Source organism: Oncorhynchus mykiss, chromosome 6 (assembly GCF_057628025.1).
Source record: "Oncorhynchus mykiss isolate SJ-2025 chromosome 6, ASM5762802v1, whole genome shotgun sequence".
Lineage (NCBI taxonomy): Eukaryota > Metazoa > Chordata > Actinopteri > Salmoniformes > Salmonidae > Oncorhynchus > Oncorhynchus mykiss.
Genome location: NC_143027.1, coordinates 39,759,496 through 39,781,015, shown reverse-complemented (window position 1 = coordinate 39,781,015; position 21,520 = coordinate 39,759,496). Strand labels below are relative to the sequence as shown.

At 47.4% G+C, this 21,520-nt stretch overlaps 1 protein-coding gene across 2 annotated transcripts in view; it reads left to right on the top strand.

Annotated features, from left to right (window-relative positions):
* dock8 (dedicator of cytokinesis 8) overlaps positions 1–21,520 on the top strand; it is an 81,246-nt gene that overhangs the window by 54,533 nt on the left and 5,193 nt on the right. For both annotated transcript variants that reach the window (XM_036980088.2, XM_036980087.2), the window contains exons 25-46: positions 106–255; positions 464–577; positions 803–958; positions 3,256–3,574; positions 3,886–4,037; positions 7,097–7,279; positions 7,414–7,540; positions 7,723–7,807; positions 7,996–8,092; positions 8,348–8,482; positions 8,570–8,722; positions 11,593–11,751; positions 11,833–11,933; positions 12,268–12,460; positions 12,711–12,854; positions 13,304–13,435; positions 13,595–13,729; positions 13,846–13,932; positions 14,076–14,312; positions 14,486–14,629; positions 15,910–16,016; positions 18,266–18,436. In XM_036980088.2, the coding sequence (XP_036835983.2) occupies positions 106–255; positions 464–577; positions 803–958; positions 3,256–3,574; positions 3,886–4,037; positions 7,097–7,279; positions 7,414–7,540; positions 7,723–7,807; positions 7,996–8,092; positions 8,348–8,482; positions 8,570–8,722; positions 11,593–11,751; positions 11,833–11,933; positions 12,268–12,460; positions 12,711–12,854; positions 13,304–13,435; positions 13,595–13,729; positions 13,846–13,932; positions 14,076–14,312; positions 14,486–14,629; positions 15,910–16,016; positions 18,266–18,436 (3,281 nt within the window). The remainder of the gene's footprint in view (positions 1–105; positions 256–463; positions 578–802; positions 959–3,255; positions 3,575–3,885; positions 4,038–7,096; positions 7,280–7,413; positions 7,541–7,722; positions 7,808–7,995; positions 8,093–8,347; positions 8,483–8,569; positions 8,723–11,592; positions 11,752–11,832; positions 11,934–12,267; positions 12,461–12,710; positions 12,855–13,303; positions 13,436–13,594; positions 13,730–13,845; positions 13,933–14,075; positions 14,313–14,485; positions 14,630–15,909; positions 16,017–18,265; positions 18,437–21,520) is intronic.

The following is a 21,520-nucleotide window of genomic DNA, read 5'->3' as shown; positions in this document are numbered from 1 at the left end:
TGTACAATGTATTTTACAATATAGCCTTAGTGCGTTTTGCTTAATGGAGTTGTTTATGGATTACAAAAAGTGTGTGTGTGTGTGCGCCTCTCTCTCTCTCTCCAGGTGAAGAGCATGGCCCAGCATGTGTCTCAGCTGGAGAAGCAGGACGTCCCTCGCAGGAGCCGCTTCTCAGACCGCTTCAAAGATGACATCGCCACCATCGTCTCTGTGGTTACCGCCGAGATAGGGACCATCCTGGTCAAACAGCAGAAGGTTCATAACAGTGTATAATTCATATACGCTAGCACTTTTTTTGTAGACTCAATTCATCATATCATCACTTAACTTCCAATACTAATTTTTATAAAAAAATAAAAAAATATTTGATCTTGTCTCTCTAATGAGACCGTTGGCTGGTATCAACTGTTTGAAAAAAAAAAATCAACTGTTTGTTTGTTTGTGTTGTTGTTGTTATTGTTAGGAGATGGAGCAGGCAGAGAAGGTCAACATCAGCCTTGCCTTTTTCCTGTATGACCTGCTGTCTCTCATGGACCGAGGCTTCATCTTCACCCTGGTCAAAAACTACTGCAACCAGGTCACTACCACAATACACTTCCAAACCACAATATTCAACCGTCCTATTTTAAGTGACACTACAAAATATGGTAATTACATGGTAGTTACCTATAGGAAGTTGCTTACAGCATAACTACAAAGGAGGTGACCAATTCTAGACTCTATTTCTCTTTCGCTGACCATATCCCATGTCAATAACTTAACCATGTGACCTGCCATAACCTTTCTGATTGGTTATTTCCAGATGTCGGCAAAGAGCATTTCCATGCCAACCATGATCAGTATACGATTGGAGTTCCTGCGTATCCTGTGCAGTCATGAGCACTACCTCAACCTCAGCCTTTACTTCAGTAGTCCCGCCTCCGCACCTGCCTCCCCATGCCCATCCATCTCCTCACAGGTCAGTCTGCATGTCAGTCAAAATCCTATCGGCCAGTCCGCAGCACTAACCTGGCTTTGGGATTTCAGGTTATAGTGGAGTATTGTTAAGTCGGGGGAAAGTATTGTTGTGTGAAGTGCTCTTTCTCTCCTTGTCGTTTCATTTCCTACCTCTTGCTCTCTCTTCTTCTCACTCTCTCACCCACCTCTCTCTCTCTCTCTCTCTCTCTCTCTCTCTCTCTCTCTCTCTCTCTCTCCCCCCCGTCTCTCTCTCTCTCTCCCCCCGTCTCTCTCTCTCTCTCCCCCCGTCTCTCTCTCTCTTCCCCCCGTCTCTCTCTCTCTTCCCCCCGTCTCTCTCTCTCTCCCCCCGTCTCTCTCTCTCTCCCCCCGTCTCTCTCTCTCTCTCCCCCCATCTCTCTCTCTCTCTCCCTCTCCCCCCGTCTCTCTCTCCCTCTCCCCCGTCTCTCTCTCTCTCTCCCTCTCCCCCGTCTCTCTCTCTCTCTCACTCTCCCCCGTCTCTCTCTCTCTCTCTCTCTCCCTCTCCCCCCGTCTCTCTCTCTCCCTCTCCCCCCGTGTCTCTCTCTCTCTCTCTCCCTCTCCCCCCGTGTCTCTCTCTCTCTCTCTCCCTCTCCCCCGTCTCTCTCTCTCTCTCTCTCCCTCTCCCCCGTCTCTCTCTCTCTCTCTCCCTCTCCCCCCGTCTCTCTCTCTCGCTCTCCCTCTCCCCCCGTCTCTCTCTCCCTCTCCCCCCGTCTCTCTCTCCCTCTCCCCCGTCTCTCTCTCTCTCCCTCTCCCCCCGTCTCTCTCTCTCCCTCTCCCCCCGTCTCTCTCTCCCTCTCCCCCGTCTCTCTCTCTCTCCCTCTCCCCCGTCTCTCTCTCTCTCCCTCTCCCCCCGTCTCTCTCTCTCTCCCTCTCCCCCGTCTCTCTCTCTCTCTCTCTCTCCCCCGTCTCTCTCTCTCTCTCCCCCGTCTCTCTCTCTCTCTCCCCCGTCTCTCTCTCTCTCTCCCCCGTCTCTCTCTCTCTCTCCCCCGTCTCTCTCTCTCTCTCCCCCCGTCTCTCTCTCTCTCCCTCTCCCCCCGTCTCTCTCTCTCCCTCTCCCCCGTCTCTCTCTCTCTCCCTCTCCCCCGTCTCTCTCTCCCTCTCTCCCCGTCTCTCTCTCCGCGTCTCTCTCTCTCCCCGTCTCTCTCTCCCCGTCTCTCTCTCCCTCTCCCCCATGTCTCTCTCTCTCTCCCTCTCCCCCCATGTCTCTCTCTCTCTCCCTCTCCCCCCGTCTCGCTCTCTCTCTCTCCCTCTCCCCTCGTCTCTCTCTCTCTCCCTCTCCCCCCGTCTCTCTCTCCCTCTCTCTCTCTCTCCCTCTCCCCCCGTCTCCCTCTCCCCGTCTCTCTCTCTCCCCGTCTCTCTCTCTCCCCGTCTCTCTCTCTCCCCGTCTCTCTCTCTCCCCGTCTCTCTCTCTCCCCCCGTCTCTCTCTCTCTCCCCGTCTCTCTCTCTCTCCCCGTCTCTCTCTCTCTCCCCGTCTCTCTCTCTCTCCCCGTCTCTCTCTCTCTCCCCGTCTCTCTCTCTCTCTCTCCCCGTGTCTCTCTCTCTCTCTCCCTCTCCCCCGTCTCTCTCCCCCCGTCTCTCTCCCCCCGTCTCTCTCCCCCCGTCTCTCTCCCCCCGTCTCTCTCCCCCCGTCTCTCTCTCCCCGTCTCTCTCTCCCCGTCTCTCTCTCCCCGTCTCTCTCTCCCCGTCTCTCTCTCCCCGTCTCTCTCTCCCTGTCTCTCTCTCCCCCTGTCTCTCTCTCTCCCTGTCTCTCTCTCCCTGTCTCTCTCTCCCTGTCTCTTTCTCCCTGTCTCTTTCTCCCCGTCTCTCTCTCCCCGTCTCTCTCTCTCCCCGTCTCTCTCCCCGTCTCTCTCCCCGTCTCTCTCTCCCCGTCTCTCTCTCCCCGTCTCTCTCTCCCCGTCTCTCTCTCTCCCCGTCTCTCTCTCTCCCCGTCTCTCTCTCTCTCCCCGTCTCTCTCTCTCTCTCCCCGTCTCTCTCTCTCTCTCCCCGTCTCTCTCTCTCTCCCCGTCTCTCTCTCTCTCCCCGTCTCTCTCTCTCTCCCCGTCTCTCTCTCTCTCCCCGTCTCTCTCTCTCCCCGTCTCTCTATCTCTCCCCGTCTCTCTATCTCTCCCCGTCTCTCTATCTCTCCCCGTCTCTCTCGCTCTCCCCGTCTCTCTCGCTCTCCCCGTCTCTCTCTTTCTCTCTCTCTCTCCCGTCTCTCTCTCTCCCGTCTCTCTCTCCCCCGTCTCTCTCTCTCTCCCCCGTCTCTCTTCCCCGTCTCTCTTCCCCGTCTCTCTCTGCAGAGCTCCAGTTCATGTAGTTTCCAGGAGCAGAGGATCCTGGGCCTGTTTGATCTGTCCCAGGAGTTTAAACAGCAGCACTACCTTACTGGTCTACTGCTCACCGAGCTCAGCGCTGCACTGGACATGGAGTCAGAGGGGTCAGTAGACACACACAGGGGTAAGGTCCAGATGAAGGCCATCAATGCCACCTACAGTCTGCTGTGTGCCCATGACCTGGACCAGCGCTGTGCCCAGCCTGAGGTCAGGGCCAAGGTGGCCACTCTCTACCTCCCCCTGGTGGGCATCATCATTGACTCCATCAACTACCTGGACTTCACAGGTACTGGCCTTGGCCACATTTCCATATCCACCCCTAGACCGTACCCATGTGCACTTAATGTACACTGGCTAAGGAGTTGGTTGATTGGTTTGGAACTGGGTTTATGTGAACTGTGTTTCGAGTGTTTGGTGCAGAGCCGTGGCTGGTAACAATCGCCGCTCTCAACAAATATGCCACTCCCCACCGGAGACGACCCTTTCAACTTTCTCCTCTCTCTACCTCTGTGTAACCCTTTAGTAACTTCTAATCTGTCTAAATAAAGCTTGAAACTACTTTCAAAAAAAGTATTTGACCCTTGTGTGTCTCTGTAGTGTCCGAGGCTCGCGGAGGGAAGAACAAGACGGGTGGATCAGACGAAGACCCCGACAACGTCACGCCCATCAATCAGTCTATTGCCATGGCGATCGCCGGCAACCCCTTCAACACCTTGGCGAGGAATGCCCTGCCTTCCATGGCGTCTGTGGTAAGACTGTAGGAATGTTGCTATGGTTTCGTATCAGTGGGACTTTCTCTTTTCACCTCCGAGCACATACTGTATGTTTGAGTTCCTCAATCAGACCTGGAGAAAGCTTGCTTTTCAAACTGCATCAAAGTGATTTTATTAACATTTCAATTAGTGGAGTCAACTACTTGCCCACAAACTTGGTGTATAATTGCTCTGCGTTTTTTGTGGCTAGCAGTGTCCGCCTGTGTGTTGGCGCATTGTAACAGGTGTGCTGCTGTGAGGTAGACTGATGAGCTGTCAGATGCACACCCGCACTCCATCCATTCTGAGACGCCAGCTCTCTCTCTCCCTCGCTCTCGTTCTCGTTCACTCACTCACGCAGACACACACACGGGAGATGCTTTATGGGCAGGCATTATAATCATAAGTGACCTGGGCTGTCCTGAGCAACACAAGACATCCATCAAGCGTAGCCACGGCGACACTGCAGCCACTGAACACCTTCACTCTTGTCCCTCCTCTCACAACTTGCCTGTGCTAGATGAATGTATGCCCTATATGCGCTATACACAATGCTATCGATGACTGGTCTACTCTGAGTATTCATCCAACTCAACCCCTTAGTGAGATGGGGGGCACCTGTTTCCTCCAAAAGGAGACTCCATAAGCCACACTACATCTCCGATCACATTGCAGTGAATCTGTCCACTTTAAAGTGTACATCTCTAATCCCCTTCCTCTACCAGTCTGCTGAAGGCCTTTGCAAGACTGTACCTCGGATTCAGTCTTTGGCGATTACCACTTCACACTGCGCGATGTTACCAAATGTGAAATCTTGATATCAACCTGGGCCAGATTTGTACGATTTTGCTCCGGTTCTGTCGTCACATTCTGCGATTGGCTTGCTAGGCGACGTCAGGCCGACATAGAAATAGAGATAAAATGAATCACTAACCTTTGATGATCTTCATCAGTCAACTGCAGCGGTGTATTGGACCTGCGCATGTGCCCAGCACTGGCGTTGCAAGACTCACTCTATGCTTAATGCGCGAGTGAAGTGAGATATATAAACATTTTTTACGGAAAGTATCCATCTTAGAAATGAGTTTTCACGTGCAAACTTTATATGAGCGTTTTATTTTGATGGCCCATTTTGTGCATTAAAACTTCTTATGGCTGGGTGGCAGTATTGAGTAGCTTGGATGAATAAGGTGCCCAGAGTAAACTACCTGCTACTCAGGCCCAGAAGCTAAGATAAGCATATTATTAGTAGATTTGGATAGAAAACACTCTAAAGTTTATAAAACTGATTGAATGATGTCTGAGTATAACAGAACTCATATGGCAGGCAAAAACCTGAGGAAAAATCCAACCAGGAAGTGGGAAATCTGAGGTTTTGTAGTTTTTCAACTCTTTGCCTATCAGTGTAAATTTGGTCCGATTGCACTTCCCAAGGCATCCACTAGATGTCAACAGTCTCTAGAACCTTGTTTGGGGCTTCTACTGTGAAGGAGGGAGGAATGAGAGCTGATTGAGTCAGGTGTTTGGCAGAGTGCCACGAGCTCATTCAGGCACGTTCCCGTGAGAGTTAGCTGCGTTCCATTACATTTCTACAGGCAAAGGAATTCTCCGGTTGAAACATTATTGAAGATTTATGTTAACATTCTAAAGATTAATTATATACATCATTTGATGTATGAATGGAATTTTTTGACATTTCGTCTGGCCTGCGCGTCGTGAATTTGGATTTGTGAACTCAAGGCGTGAACAAAAAGGAGGTATTTGGACATAAATTATGGACTTTATCGAACAAAACAAACATTTATTTTGGAACTGGGATTCCTGGAAGTGCATTCCAATGAAGATCATCAAAGGTAAGTGAATATTTATAATGCTATTTCTGACTCCTGTTGACTCCACAACATGGCGGATATCTGTATGGCTTGTTTTTGTGTCTGAGAGCCGTACTCCGATTATTGCATGGTGTGCTTTTTCGGGTAAAGCTTTTTTTTAAATCTGACACAGCGGTTGCATTAAGGAGAAGTTTATCTAAAGTTCCATGCATAACACTTGTATTTTCATCAACATTTATGATGAGTATTTCTGTAAATTGATGTGGCTCTCTGCAAAATCACCAGATGTTTTGGAAGCAAAACATTACTGGACGTAATGCGTCAATGTACACTGAGATGTTGGGATATAAATATGAACTTTATCGAACAAAACATACATGTATTGTGTAACATGAAGTCCTATGAGGGTCATCTGATGAAGATCATCAAAGGTTAGTGATTCATTTTATCTCTATTTCTGCTTTTTGTGACTCCTCTCTTTGGCTGGAAAAATTGCCTAATTGCCTACCTAACATAATCAGATGGTGTGCTTTCGCCGTAAGGCCTTTTTGAAATCGGACACGGTGGTGGGATTAACAACAAGTTTATCTTTAAAATGGTGTAAAATACTTGTATGTTTGAGGAATTTTAATTATGAGATTTCTGTTTTGCGTTTGGCGCCCTGCACTTTCACTGGCTGTTGTCATATCGATCCCGTTAGCGGGATCTAAGCCATAAGAAGTTTAACAATATCCCATCGGGTAGCCTGATTTCAGATGTGTCATGTACCAAGATGATTAGGGAAATAGTTTTTCTTGCGCAGCATGTAGGCTAAACGTTTACATCGAACTATTAGGCCTATATTAATCGGACTTCACAATAATCGTATGTGCCGGCTGTGTACCTATTGGTTAGTCACCGGGATTGCCTCGTAGCGCCAGCCACACTACACGATTAAGGCAACAAAATTCTGACACTGCTTAAACTTTGTCAGAGCCTACGATTGCACGTAGCTGCACTTAATCGGCAGACCTTGACCCTGTCAGCCTGAACGAGCCAAGACGTCCGACAATCGTTTACGAGCTAAGAATTTGCCCACGTTGTGGAAATTTTGTCTGGAATGGCAAAATTGTTGCATAAGATGGCTGAAATCGTTCAGTCTTCAAAAGTCTTAAGGCCGTGGCCACCCTGTGTGTGCATGTGTTTCCTATAGTAGTATAACTCTGTCTCTCTCCTCTCTACCAGTCTGGTAAGGCGGTGGCCACCTTGTCAGCAGAGACCAGTCGTAACCTGCTGCTGTGTTTCCTGTGGGTGATGAAGAATGCTGAGAGGAGTCTGATCCAGCGCTGGACTGTCGACATGCCCTCAGCACAGCTCAACAGACTGCTAGAACTACTCACCATCTGTGTTTCCTGCTTTGAGTACAGGGTAACAATGTCTGCACCCTGCATGGAGTACATACCTAATTAATTTGTGTAAAATATGATGTAAATGTAAAACATTTTCTCACTGTGTGTGTGTGTGTGCATGCCTCTGCACTTGTGTGTGTGTGTGTGGTGCAGGGGAAGCTGAGCAGTGAAAAGGTGAGCACCCAGGCCTTACAGAAGTCCCAGCAGGCCAAGATGCAGCTGGAGGACTCCCTACTGAGGGGCATCGGAGCACGGGGGGAAATGATGCGCCGGGTTGGAGGTCAGTCCCACCCACTACTCTCTCTGATTGGTCAGAACTACCGTAGCGACATGCACAGTACACATCTTCTAAGTACATCTCCTGAAGAGCAGCTGAAAAGGGGAGGATGGTACTCCTAGGCTGCTTTTTGATTGAACGAGAGCCTGCCTGCCCTCTTATCCCTGACCCTTTGACCCGGACAGGAAGTGACCGCGCAGGTCAGAGAGAGAACCTACGCTGGAGGAAAGACCTGACGCAGTGGAGGCAGACCAACGACAGACAAGACAAGTGAGTTAGACAGACACACACACACACACAGGTACATACGCAATTCTTGCAAACATGTATTACTCATCTCTCCTGGTAACTATGGCTCAGAAGACCAATTGTCAGGCAGTGTCTTGTGAAGACAATGTCAAGGAAGAGAACCCATAGAGGCAGAACGAGGTCTCATCCTTGTGCCTTTTTACCCTCAGAACGAAAGCAGAGCTGGACCAGGAGGCTCTAATCAGTGGGAATCTGGCTACTGAGTCCAACCTCATTGTCCTGGACCTACTGGAGACCATAGTACAGGTCACAACATCGCTCTCCTTATTGTTTCTCTCTACCTGTTCTTCTTTCTTCCGTCCGCTCTCTCGCGCTCTCTCTCGCTCTCTCGCTCGCTCTCTCTCTATATATATATATATATGTGTTCGAGATTGACGACTGCTGATTGTTTGTAGATCAGTCTCACGGCCTGCGTCACAATGTCCTCTCTGGTTCCATTGGCTGACCGTAATCTTTCTCTCACTTGTGGTTGGTTGTCATGACAGTCTGTCTCCCGCACAGGCTGTTCCGTTGGCTGACACTAAGGACAGTGTAGTGGGCGGAGTACTGAGGGTGTTGCTACACTGTCTCACCTGTAACCAGAGTACAACCTTCCTGTCTCACTGCTTCAGCACGCTTCGAGCGCTCATCGTCAAGGTAGGGTGTGTGTGTGTACACACTATGTACTGACAGTATTGTGTGCTGCGTGCGCGTTTGTATACTGACAGTATTGTGTGTGTGTAGTTTGGTGACCTGTTGTTTGAGGAGGAAGCCGAGCAGTGTGCCGACCTGTGTCAGAAGGTGCTCCAGTACTGTAGCAGTCATGAGGATGGAAACAGAAGCCAGGCCTGCGCTACCCTATACCTCATCATGAGATGCAGCTTCAGCTCGGCCAACGTGAGTACACGCACGCATGCACGCACACTGATTCCGTCTCATCCATTTTCCTCTACCACCCAGCTTTAATGTCTTTTCCATGTCTATTTTGAGCTCAGTGGAGACATCTGCTGAGTGATGTGTTTCTGGGTAGTGAGAAGTGAACAGGGAGATATGTCACTGTCTAACCCCTGTGTCCCGGCCTTTCTGTAAGTAATGTGCGAGTTAGAAAAAGGGGGATGTGGAGAAGGAGACGGCGCGTGGGAGCGAGAGGGAAGGACAGAAGGTCATCTGAGCTTCTCCCCTCTTGGCACAATCTCTAATTCAGAGTGAATGACCTTTACCTCTTCTGTTTTAAACAACCTCCATAGCCGTGACGTGAAGGATCTCCTTCACCCACTCTTTGTTTGTTTTCATCCCCCTCACCACCTCTCCATATCCCATTTAGCATCTAAATAAAACCATGAAGCAGGGGTCATATTCATTAGTGCACACCGTTGCAAAACGTAGCCAAGCGTGTTGCCACAAGTTTCTTATTGGACAAGTTCAGGTTGTCCCCTCCCGGTGTCGGGCCATGTTCTTCAGTTTGGTTCCTAGTGAAAAAGACCAGGGTTTTTCCAGGGAGGACATGCATACGAAGAGAACGAGTGAAAGAGAGGAGGGAGGATGGTGAATGAGAGTTTTTGATGGATTGCCAGTGCACAGTTGAAGTGAGGCCATCTTTCGGGATGATGGTGGAGAGCTGGAGAGAGGGTAGGGGAGATGGAGACCGAGTGAGGGGATGACAAATAGTGAAAAGAGAAAGGAGAAGGAGTGAGGTCATCACTCAGAGCCCCCCACACAAGGACAACACACACACATATACACACACACATTGTATCAATGCCAGTGATGGCCGTTTAGGCCCTGGCTCCACGTTGGATTTAACAGAATGGGGCCGTAGAGATGATCCATAGGTGATTATGTCGCAGCTAATGGGAGATCGTTTCCCGCTTTGCTGCTGATGGTGGAGATAGATGGGGTTACACACACACAAACACACACACACACACACACACACACAACCATGTCAGGGTTAAGCCTTCCATTACCTGGAGGAGACCCTTAACAACAACTGGACTGACCTAGAAAGAAGAAGAAGAAGGATAGAGAGAGAGACATGACCTGGACAGAGAGAGGGACATGACCTGGACAGAGAGAGGGACATGACCTGGACAGAGAGAGGGACATGACCTGGACAGAGAGAGGGACATGACCTGGACAGAGAGAGGGACATGACCTGGACAGCGAGAGGGACATGACCTGGACAGCGAGAGGGACATGACCTGGACAGCGAGAGGGACATGACCTGGACATGACCTGAACAGAGACAGAGACGGAGACCTGAACATGACCTGAACAGAGACAGAGACAGAGACCTGAACAGAGACAGAGACCTGAACAGAGACAGAGACCTGAACAGAGACAGAGACCTGAACAGAGACAGAGACCTGAACAGAGACAGAGACCTGAACAGAGACAGAGACCTGAACAGAGACAGAGACCTGAACAGAGACAGAGACCTGAACAGAGACAGAGACCTGAACAGAGACAGAGACCTGAACAGAGACAGAGACCTGAACAGAGACAGAGACCTGAACAGAGACAGAGACCTGAACAGAGACAGAGACACAGAGACATCGACACAGAGACCTAGAGACAGACCTAGACAGAGACCTAGAGAGACAGACCTAGACACACAGACCTAGACAGAGACATCGAGACAGACCTAGACACACAGACCTAGACAGAGACATCGAGACAGACCTAGACACACAGACCTAGACAGAGACATCGAGACAGACCTAGACACACAGACCTAGACAGAGACATCGAGACAGACCTAGACACACAGACCTAGACAGAGACATCGAGACAGACCTAGACACACAGACCTAGACAGAGACATCGAGACAGAGACATCGAGACCTAGACAGAGAGTCACACACAGGTGTGAAAGTAGTAGACCAACAGATAGACCCTTAAAGGGGAATATTTACAACCCCAAAGTCTACTTTATTAGCCAATACACGACTGAGCAATGTCATATCATTCTTTAATATGTCCTTTTTATAGCTTGCTTTTATGTATACAGCCAGCCATGCTAGTAAAACTGTAACGTTAGCCTGTGTTACTGTCCTGAACATCTCGAAAACTACAAGTGTTGTATTTTTGAACGAAGAATTACAGAAAGTTCTAGACCTCAGCTGAATCTGGTAATGAATAATGTGGCTGTTGAGCAAGTTGAGGAGACTAAATGACCTTGTTACCTTGGATTGCAAACTGTCATGGTCAAAACAAACGGATGGATGGTTGTAAAGATGGGGGACGTCTGTCTGTAATGAAGACCTGCTCTGCTCTTTAGACTCCACACAGCAAGTCCTGCAGGCTCTAGTTTTATCATATCGGAATTATTGCCCGGTCATAAGGTCAGGTGCTGCAAAGAAGGACTAGGAAAACTGCAGCCGGCCCAGAACAGAGCGGAACGTCTCGCTCTTCACTGTAATCGGAGGGATAATATCGCAACAGCTAATGGGGATCCTAATACGATACCTACATACCCTCCACTCTAAGCCCTGATCCTGAGGATAGGCCTCCTCCCTGTCAAATCCACCCCTCAGAAATGACTGTCACAGAGGGCCACATAACAGGTCCCCCGTCTGTGTGTGCAGCAGCACTAGCCTGAAGACGAGGCGTGATCTGCCTCCCAAAGAGCACCCTATTCCCTATACAGTACACTCATTTTGACCCGGGCCCAAAGGAGTGCACTATGTAGGGAATAGGTTGCTCTTTGGGATGCAGACTAGGTCAACCCTAGATGTTCATGTCAGTCCCTCTCCCCCGCTGTGCAGAACTTCTCCCGGGTGAAGATGCAGGTGACCATGTCTCTAGCCTCTCTGGTGGGGAAGTCCGATGACTTCCACGAGGAGTACCTCCGCAGGTCCCTCCGCACCATACTGGCCTATGCCGATGAGGACACAGAGATGCAGAACACACCTCTACCCTCGCAGGTAACGCACACGTTCGCACACGGACTGCGGGAATGCCATTCACAAACGCGTTGATATCGACCCCAGCCCTTGTCTGTGTAGGTGGATGAGCTGCTGAGGAACCTGAACAGTATCCTGTCAGACACGGTGAAGATGAGAGAGTTCCAAGAAGACCCAGAGATGCTCATGGACCTCATGTATAGGTACACACACACACACACACACACACAGACTCCTGCTTTATGTCTCTGTGGTTTGGTTGTTTCTCATCTGTTTGTTGCTCACTATGGAAACCATGTGGTAGCAGTTTGGTACAGTGATCTGGGTTTGTGTATGTACAGTAAATACATGCAGGTTGTGTGTGTGGGTGTGAATGCATACTCTCTCAGTGCACGGGTCATCTGCTTACATTCTGCATCTATAAAAGGCCGTTAAAGCTTCAATTTACGTTAGGCTACCTAAAACTGACCGCCAGCCCTCCCCAGGGGTCAAGAATTCGGCATCACTCACGCACTTCCTCCCTCCCTCTCTCTCCAGGATAGCAAAGGGTTACCAGACGTCGCCTGACCTGAGGTTGACCTGGCTGCAGAACATGGCGGAGAAACACAAGAACAGGAAGTGTTTTACAGAGTCGGCCATGTGTCTGGTCCACGCTGCAGCCCTGGTGGCTGAATACCTCAGCATGCTAGAGGACCACAAATACCTACCTGTGGGCAGTGTCACCTTTCAGGTGCGGTACACGCACGAACACACAATACTGAATCTGGAATGTTGGTATGTTGACTGTGGCCAGAAGGGGGAACTGTACACTGAAAACATAATATATAGATTGTTTGGCTGCTATCTTGGTTAATCACTTGGGGACAGATGTTTTAGTAAAAAAATGCTATATCAGTAACACTTGATTGGTTGGTTCCCTTTTGTAATATGCTGGACGAGTCTGATTGGTTGGTTGGTTGGTTGATTGATTGGTTGTGCAGAACATCTCTCCCAACGTGCTGGAGGAGTCGGCAGTGTCCGATGACGTCCTGTCCCCAGACGAAGACGGAGTCTGCTCGGGGAGATACTTCACCACCGGTGGGCTGGTGGTCCTACTGGAGCAGGCAGCAGAACTCTTCAGCCAGGTACGACACACACACACACACACACACACTGAGTGGAGGACATGCGCATGCTAAATAATGGTACTGCTGCACTTACATAAACGCACAACAATCGTACACTACGTGGCCAAAAGTATGTGGACTCCCCTTTTTAAAATGACCTCAACCCCATCGAACTCCTTTGGGATGAATTGGAACGCCGACTGCGAGCCAGGCCTAATCGCCCAACATCCGTGCCCGACCTCACTAACGCTCTTGTGGCTGAACGGAAGCAAGTCCCCGCAGCAATGTTCCAACATCTAGTGGAAAGCCTTCCCAGAAGAGTGGAGGCTGTTGTAGCAGCAAAGGGGGGGACCAACTCCATGTTAATGCCTGTGATTTTGGAATGACACGTAAGACGATCAGGTGTCCGCAAACTTTCGGGCCATGTATTGTATGTTGTGAGTGAGTGTCGTTGCTGTTGTTTTCAGGGTGGTCTTTATGAGGCAGTGAATGAGGTGTACAAGATCGTTATGCCTATCCTGGAGGCTCACAGAGATTTCCGGGAGCTGGGCTCCGCTCACCACAAACTCCAGAGAGCCTTCGACAACATCATTCAGAAGGTACAGACAGCCGCATGGACTACCGTTTATGAAGGGCTTTACATCCATATGAAGTGTTTACAATCATGGTGAAATGCTTACAATGAAAATAGCCTTTTTAATTTTAATTTTTTATGCACAATACTGAGTCTCTTTCTTGTGTTTGTCTTGTCGTCCCAGGGCCATAAGAGGATGTTTGGGACATATTTCCGAGTGGGGTTTTATGGGGCCAAGTTTGGAGACCTGGACGAACGAGAGTTTGTTTACAAGGAGCCAGGGATCACCCACCTGCCAGAGATATCCCACAGACTGGAGGTGAGAGAGTGTGTGTGAGGATGTGTGCGTGTGCCCACCGTTGTGTGCATGCTTTTACCGTAAGGATATAAGTACCGAATGTATTCACATGAGTACCGTATGCATTGCTGTTGTAGAACTTCTACAGTCAGTGTTTTGGAGATGCCCTGGAGATGATCAAAGACTCCAAAGACATAGACAGGAGCAAACTGGATGCTAACAAGGTGCAGTATACGACACTACACTACCAAGTCAACACCAAGTCATTACTGCCGAGACCCATTTGACTACCTTCTCCGACTTGCATATGTCAAACAACAAGATGCATCTCTTCATTTACACCCCCCCCCCCCCCCCCCCCCCCCAGGCCTACATCCAGATCACCTATGTGGAGCCCTTCTTTGACGATTATGAGATGAAAAACCGCCTGACCAACTTTGAGAAGAACTTCAACCTGCGTCGCTTCATGTACACCACGCCCTTCACCAAGGCCGGGCGGCCGCGCGGCGAGCTCAGCGAGCAGTACAAGAGGAAGACCATCCTCACCACCCTGCACGCCTTTCCCTACGTCAAGACACGCATCAACGTCATCCAGAAAGAAGAGGTATGCTGGTGGAACTGAGCGCGTACAGCTTCTCAATGCCTGGGTCCCTCCTTGCCTTTTGATCATTACTGACTTTTAGGCAAAAATACTGATATTTTATCTCTCCAAATCTAACTTGCACACTCCCCCTTTCATTCTTCTTCCTCTACCGCCCCCCCTCCCCCCACCTCCAGTTTGACCTGACTCCCATTGAGGTGGCCATCGAGGACATGCAGAAGAAGACCAGGGAGCTAGCAGTAGCCACACACAGGGAGCAGCCCGATGCGAAGATGCTCCAGATGCTTCTACAGGGCTCTGTGGGAGCCACTGTCAACCAGGTACCTCCAGCCACCTGCCTTGGCCCCTAAGAATGGAGTCTTTTCCTTGCCTCTCGTATTTTCTACCCCCGCGTTTGCATTTTAACATAGAGCTATTTCTGACTTATTGCTGTTACTCGGTTATTGAACGTTACTCCTCAACTCCACACAACAAATAAAGACAAAAAAAACAAGTTTGAAAAGCCGACTGAATTGGTTCGCATAGTGTATATAGCAGGCAATCGTTTGTGTTCTCCTGAATCCTCATGAATCTAGAGGAAGCATCCAGTCTTGTAAGTTAACGTGACGATAAACAGCAGGTGGGAGACATGACACATCAAAGAGTCCGGTTCAACCCTAACATCGTCTGTACAGTGCCTCTGCTGATTCGTTTTTAAAACCTTAATTCACAACCTCTCCTTTCATGTCTGCGCTAAACACGGAAACCCTTTGATCTGATGGCTTACAGCTCCCGTCAAACGTTGGCTAAAACGCTAGAGTAATGATGTAGTTACAACATCATGGCCCCAGCTTTCTCTTGGATAGTCTAATCTGACAGCAACCCCTGCTTTCACCTGCTGACTGTATACACAACCTTAATGCTCACGCCGTCCATAAACAAACACAGCCCTGGGCCTAATCAGTAGAGAGGCACGGTTCCCCCCCTCTATGTCCGTCGGTCCGTCTGTCTGTCCAGGCCCTAGCCTAGCACCTCTGCTTCGAATGCTCGTCAGGGCTCGTTTGCTATGCCTGGCGTGACCCGGTGTCACACGAATGTGCAGTGGTTTCAGGATGATTAGAAGTTAGAATAACAAGATCCCAGAGAGGGAAAGAATGTGAGCCAAAATGGCTGCTCGTAGGCAGGGTTCAGGGGTGACCTTAGCCACACAGCAGGCCAATCCGGGGTCTCTCGTCTGATCTCTTGGCTGAACATCGTGGCCTTTGGACACATTGGCCGTGTCTCATATGGCACCCCGTTCCTTATGGCCTATGAATATATGAAGCTCTGGTCAAAAGTAGTGTCATTTGGGACACGGACATTATTAAGCCTTCTGTTAGGAAGTAGTTTCCTCTACTGAAAGCAAGGCATTCATCATCCACTCTCACACACACACTTTCTTCCTCCCACTCCTCCCGCTCTCCTTCTTCCTCTTTTATACCATTTTCTTCCTCTGTTTTCCTTCTGTCCTTCGCTCTCTCTCTATCGCCTCCTCCCTCCCGCTCTCTCTCCTCCCTTGCTCTCTCTCCTCCCTCGCTCTCTCTCCCCTCCGTCCGTCCCTCCCGTCTGTCTGTCTGTGTAGGGACCATTGGAGGTGGCCCAGGTCTTTCTGAATGAGATCCCAGCGGACCCCAAGCTCTTCCGTCACCACAACAAACTGCGCCTGTGTTTCAAAGAGTTCATAATGAGGTGAGAGCCAAACCAAACACCACAGAGAAACCCATGGCTCACCAGCCAGCCAATGAGAGCTAAGCAACCCTGACTTGCTTTGGCTGCAGTCCGATTCTCTAATCTTTTCCCCAAAGTGTGCACTCGTTATCAGTTCTGGCACGAATACAGTATTTGGTGGAATATACAGTTCTGGCGTTAATGGTGTTAGTGGTGTCTTGAAGCACAGACACTCTCTAAAATAGTACTGTCGTATGGTGGAAATAGAAAAGGACACTAAAATAGTACTGCCGCATGGTGGAACTAGAAAAGGACACTAAAATAGTACTGCCGCATGGTGGAAATAGAAAAGGACACTAAAATAGTACTGTCGTATGGTGGAAATAGAAATGGACACTAAAATAGTATGGTCGTATGGTGGAAATAGAAAAGGACACTAAAATAGTACTGTCGCATGGTGGAAATAGAAAAGGACACTAAAATAGTACTGCCGCATGGTGGAAATAGAAAAGGACACTAAAATAGTACTGCCGCATGGTGGAAATAGAAAAGGACACTAAAATAGTACTGTCGTTTGGTGGAAATAGAAAAGGACACTCTCTAAAATAGTACTGTCGTATGGTGGAAATAGAAAAGGACACTCTCTAAAATAGTACTGTTGTATGGTGGAAATAGAAATGGACACTAAAATAGTACTGCCGCATGGTGGAAATAGAAAAGGACACTAAAATAGTACTGCCGCATGGTGGAAATAGAAAAGGACACTAAAATAGTACTGCCGCATGGTGGAAATAGAAAAGGACACTAAAATAGTACTGCCGCATGGTGGAAATAGAAAAGGACACTCTAAAATAGTACTGCCGCATGGTGGAAATAGAAAAGGACACTAAAATAGTACTGCCGCATGGTGGAAATAGAAAAGGACACTAAAATAGTACTGCCGCATGGTGGAAATAGAAAAGGACACTCTAAAATAGTACTGCCACGTGGTGGAAATAGAAAAGCAAGCGAATGACAGTAAAACCAGCTACTGTATGCACACACAGCATCTCAGTCTTGGTAATGTGTTATTACTGGAATACATTCATAGGTGATACTAAAGGAAGCTAGACAGGTAACTAAAACATGATTTAATACAACACAACAAGGTATTTCATTTCCCGTTGGGCAAATGAATAAAAGTTGTTTTCCATTTAATATCATTCAGCTGCATTTGGTTTTGAATGGAACAGAAAAGTTTTATTGTTGCCTGGGGAGTTAAATTTTATTTAGAATATTTTACAAATAATTTAAACCAACCGTCTAAACGAATGAGGCAGGCGATGTGGTTATTTGGTCCAGGGTGTGTGTCTGTGTGTCCCTGTATGCAAGAGTGTGTGCCTCGCGTGGGAACGTATCGTTTGCCTCCGAAAGGTGGCTTTCATTTTGGAACCCTCATGCCACATTCCAACTGCCTTGATTCCTGCAAGCAGGCTGGCAAATATTTACCGTAATTTCAAAAATGTTTATTTTCTTCCATAATCCATGCAAGCTGGCACGAGCTCCTTATAGTATCCACTTATCATCCTGCTATTTGCGCTGGAAGGGCGATGGCTGCTCTCTACAGCACATTGAAGGTTTTTAAATGCTTTTGTTTCCCCCCGTCTTTCCAGCAGTCCCTATGCATTTACCATATACCGTTAGATTACATTTTCCGTATTACTTGCACTAAAAGGGGAGAGATAAGTGCAACCATGTGTGTTTTAAAAAAAAAAAATTAAAGCATCCTCGTCTTTCCATTTCCCTGTGCCTCGTTTGTCGCCCATTATGCATGTTGTAATTGTGAATGCGGGCATGACCCTGTTCTCTGGAATGAGGTTCAACCTCAGGCTAGTTTGTTTGGTCATCGGTCACTCTTCTCCCTGCCACTCTCAGCACAGTACTACAAGACACATTTCTTCCTCGAGCATTCCTGTAGTAAAGAGGCAGGGCTCGGAGAAAGCCCCAATCAAATACAGATGGACACACAGGGGTTGTTTTTAATAAGGTGAAAACGTTTATACATTTCAATGTGAACAGATTTGGGGTCAAATCCATGTCAGTCACATTGTTAGCTCAGGAAATGAACTGGAATCCGTTAATAGAAAATAAGGAAATTAAATAAATTTACAAATAATAAGAAAGTCCTCCGTAAAGATCACTGACCTGAAATGACTTTTCAGGAGGAGATGAGAGGAGACTATTGAGAGAGAGCCTACAGTATGTATTTTCCCCCCACTGTTCGTCTGTAGGTGTGGCGAGGCTGTGGAGAAGAACAAGCACCTGATCACGATGGACCAGAAGGAGTACCAGCACGAGCTGAAGAAGAACTACAACCGCCTGAGAGAGAACCTGCGGCCCATGCTGGAGAGGAAGATACCCGAGCTCTACAAACCCATCATCAAACCACGCTTGGAGAACAGGTAACTAGTGCTGCGAGGGTTGACTCCTAACCCGCAGTCCCTGCGGTTGTATCTGTGGGGCGGGCGGGTTTAGGGTCATGAAATATTGTGTGCATGAAGGGCTTGTGGGTAGCGGTTGGATGAGTAAATATGTTTTTTTAAAAATCGAAATTGTATAATTCTTGTGCAGGCTATGTTTACATTTTCTTTACATTATTTTTGGGCTGTGCCATTAGTGCATAAACCTAAGCTTTAGGGCCTGACTTTACGCGTGCCAAATAACCTACACACCAATTGCGAAACGGCTTTTGGGAACAGGCAGAAAAAGTGAACATTTGAGCCACTGAGGCAAAAAGGACAACGGGTAAAGCTGCAAAATGGAAAGTAAAGAGAAGGGAGGACCAGAAAGGTCACGTTTGGGAAAGATTTGGTGACATGGTAAAAGAGGATGATAGCAGTGCTGGCTATGTTATGTATCGATTGTGAGCCGCTACACAAATACCACAGTCACAAGACGGGGACTTCAAATAGGTCTAATGCACGTCAAGGGAACTGTAGCCTACTGTTTAGATGGGTTAAATTCGAAACTGAAATCTGGACACTGACTGTAGGTCTATAACCTTTCACACAGAACTCCTGCAGGATTAAGCATTTATTGCAGTAAAATGATACACCAAAAACATTTTGACTCTGGAACAGGAGGGGAGAAATAAGATTTCTTTCTTTCAGCATTTTGAGAGAATGCTAATGTGCATTTGGGGACCGTATGTAGAGGTGCCATCATTATCATAAAATCTGATAAGATTTCAGTTCGGCCTGGATGCATATTTTATGTGGCTTGAAATACTATCAGAAACTTGTTGGGTTGTCTTCACAGCTTAGTATTTCCTTACAATCAATCAAACTCATGTCATTTGGAGATTTTAAACAGAAAATCTTTCAAATTTTTGGGCTTAGTTATTGGATTTTCTCCCCGGTCCCTAAAAGTCTTTGCTCCACGAAAGAAGCAGAGATGACAGAGCACTTTACCGATGTCAACTAGATTGAAGCATTCATTCAATCATTTATGACATTATTCTGGTGAGCAATGGTTTATTTAGTCTTCAAGGCCACATATAATGACAGAAGAAAAGCTGCATATATCTAAGTTGACTAACAAATAGCCTACCAAAATATCAGGAACTACAGTATAAGCAGAAACATAGCTACACTGAACAAAATTATAAATGCAACATGTAAAGTGTTGATCTCATGTTTCATGAGCTGAAATAAAAAATCCCTGAAATTTTCCAAATGCACTAAAAGCTTATTTCGCTAAAATGTTGTGCACAAATGTGTTTACATACCTGTTAGTGAGCATTTTTCATTTGTGAAGATAATCCATTAACCTGACAGGTGTGGCATATCAAGAAGCTGAATAAACAGCATGATAATTACACAGGTGCACCTTGTGCTGTGGACAATAAAAGACCACTTTAAAATGCCACAGATATCTCAAGTTTGCAATTGGCATGCTTACTGCAGAAATGTCCACCAGAGCTGTTGCCAGAAAATTTGAATGTCAATTTCTCTACCATAAGCTGCCTTCAACGTCGTTTTAGAGAATTTGGCAGTACGTCCAACCAGCCTCACAACCGCAGACCACTTGTAACCACACCAGGACAGGACATCCACATCCGGATTCTTCACCTGCAGGATTGTCTGAGGGGGTGTGGGGAGAGGAGAGTGCTGAGGAGTGTTTCTGTCTGTAATAAAGCCCTTTTTGTGGCAAAAACCTAATTCTGATTGGCTGGGCCTGGCTCCCATTGTGGGTGGGCCTGGCTGCCAAGTGGGTGGTCCTATGCCCTCCAAGGCCCACCCATAGCTGCACCCCAGCCCAGTCATGTGAAATTTATAGATTAGGGCCTAATGAATTTATTTTTAATTCACCGATTTCCTAATATGAACTGTAACTCAGCAATATATATATATATATATATATATATATATATATATATATATATATATATATATATATATATATATATATATATATATATATATATATATATTAGGCAACAACAACAGTGCACCCGTTGTTCAAAAATCATTCTGCCGTCTCTGACTGTAGACTACAGCGTATTTTTGTTTTTTGTTTGGTAATAATAATTGCCAGCAAACATGAATACATACATACAAAACACCCCCCAGTCCCGCCCCGCCCGAGGACCTAAGGGATAAAATGAAATAAAATGACTAAAATGACAAAAATCGAAGCAGCACATACATCATGAAGTGTTTCAGCAGTTCAAAGTGCCTTCTTTAGCTCCATGAATGCGAGCGGTAGACAGCTCCATATAAACTACATCCCAAAAATGGAGGATCCCATTGACGGATAGAGAGTGAGTGTGGAGGCTTCCGTTGAACTGCAACTAAAACATTGAGCCACACCTGGAAGACCTCTTTACCATAAAGTATCAAGAGGAAGAGGTTTATAAGAAGTTGACATTTTGGAAACTAGACCCTTTGAGTTGAATAACAATCTGTAGGATGTAGCATCAAAGCTGACTTCCAAGGTACACCATGAGCCCTAAGGGCAGACCTACGCCGTAAATAGAAGAAAAATGATAAGGTAGGTAGATTTAAAACGGTATTTTAAGATCTGGTAATGAACAATGTCCCTCATACCACTTAAATATCACTTACTACACGGATTCTCTATCCTTCCATTGAGGAAAACGTATTGGTCGACGACCAAGTAAAAGACCCGAAGAACCCACATGCCATTTACATATACCACCACGGGACCAAAACGTAGCTTACATTGTTTGATAGAAATTGTTACAGCACATTTTCTATATTTGCGGGTTAGGGTTGGGTGCGGGCATCAGATTTTCACTTTATCGCATATAGTCGGGCGGAAGGGTTATTAGCAATTGCGGGCGGTTGTGGGTAAACAACTACAGGTAACGCATTATCAAAGTGTGCCATGCAGGGTTGAGTTGAGTCCAGTTGGGACCAAATGTGAGGGGAAATGCTATCCTATTCCCTATTTATTACCCTATTTTTGAACAGATACCTGTGGGCCCTGGTCAAAAGTAGTGCACTATATAAGGACTAGCGTTC